Raw genomic sequence first — 698 nt, forward strand, 5'->3', positions numbered from 1 at the left:
TGCGCTCTAAAACCACAAACGTTGCAGCTCCACCTTCTCAAGTGATAATCGCCTGCTGGAAGGAAGAACAAGGTTGACGACCCCCATGTACGAGCCTTCTCTTGAGACCAATAAAATTCTCAGTCCCAAACACGCATCGCCTAATTCCTAGATGTAGAGAAAAGAATTCTAAATATATGTCACAAAATTTTAATATTCAAAGAGTTGCATTTATTTTGTAAACATTATACATCATTTTCATCAATATTATTCAACCAAAATATATATATTGCACAATATTACTCAACCAATATCTTTTATCAACATCTTTCAACCAAATTATTTTATTTTATGTACCTTCTACCAACATCATTCATCCAGTTTATTTTGCCTTTATCTTTAGATCAAAATTATTAATCCAAAACATCACATTTCTACTCACTAGAATATCCTCAATTGTCAAATTTTTCTGCTCGTCCTCAGGAATTGCCGATGTCACAGACGAGTCTTCGCTCGCTCCTTTCTTGTCCATTTTTATACTCCCAAAATTTACCCCAAATCACAAAATATAATAAAACACTAAATTTGAAAGAAAAAAAAAGGTATAAAATTCTATCTAATGACTACACTACCCTAGAAATTCCGTATAAAGTAAAGTACCTGCAAAATAAAAGAGAAAAGCAAAAACTTATCAGTAATATCATCAATTGTCCAAGATG

At 32.2% G+C, this 698-nt stretch overlaps 1 protein-coding gene across 1 annotated transcript in view; it reads right to left on the reverse strand.

Annotated features, from left to right (window-relative positions):
- The window catches only part of LOC119588789 (piRNA biogenesis protein EXD1-like), a 14,501-nt gene that overhangs the window by 7,221 nt on the left and 6,582 nt on the right, over positions 1 to 698 (reverse strand). Inside the window, exons 4-5 of the mRNA XM_037937434.1 lie at positions 422 to 639; positions 34 to 147 (exon numbers count right to left, since the gene is read on the reverse strand). Coding sequence (XP_037793362.1) covers positions 34 to 147; positions 422 to 511 — 204 coding nt within the window. The 5' untranslated portion in view covers positions 512 to 639. The remainder of the gene's footprint in view (positions 1 to 33; positions 148 to 421; positions 640 to 698) is intronic.

Source organism: Penaeus monodon, chromosome 24 (genome assembly GCF_015228065.2).
Source record: "Penaeus monodon isolate SGIC_2016 chromosome 24, NSTDA_Pmon_1, whole genome shotgun sequence".
NCBI classification, from domain to species: Eukaryota; Metazoa; Arthropoda; class Malacostraca; order Decapoda; family Penaeidae; genus Penaeus; species Penaeus monodon.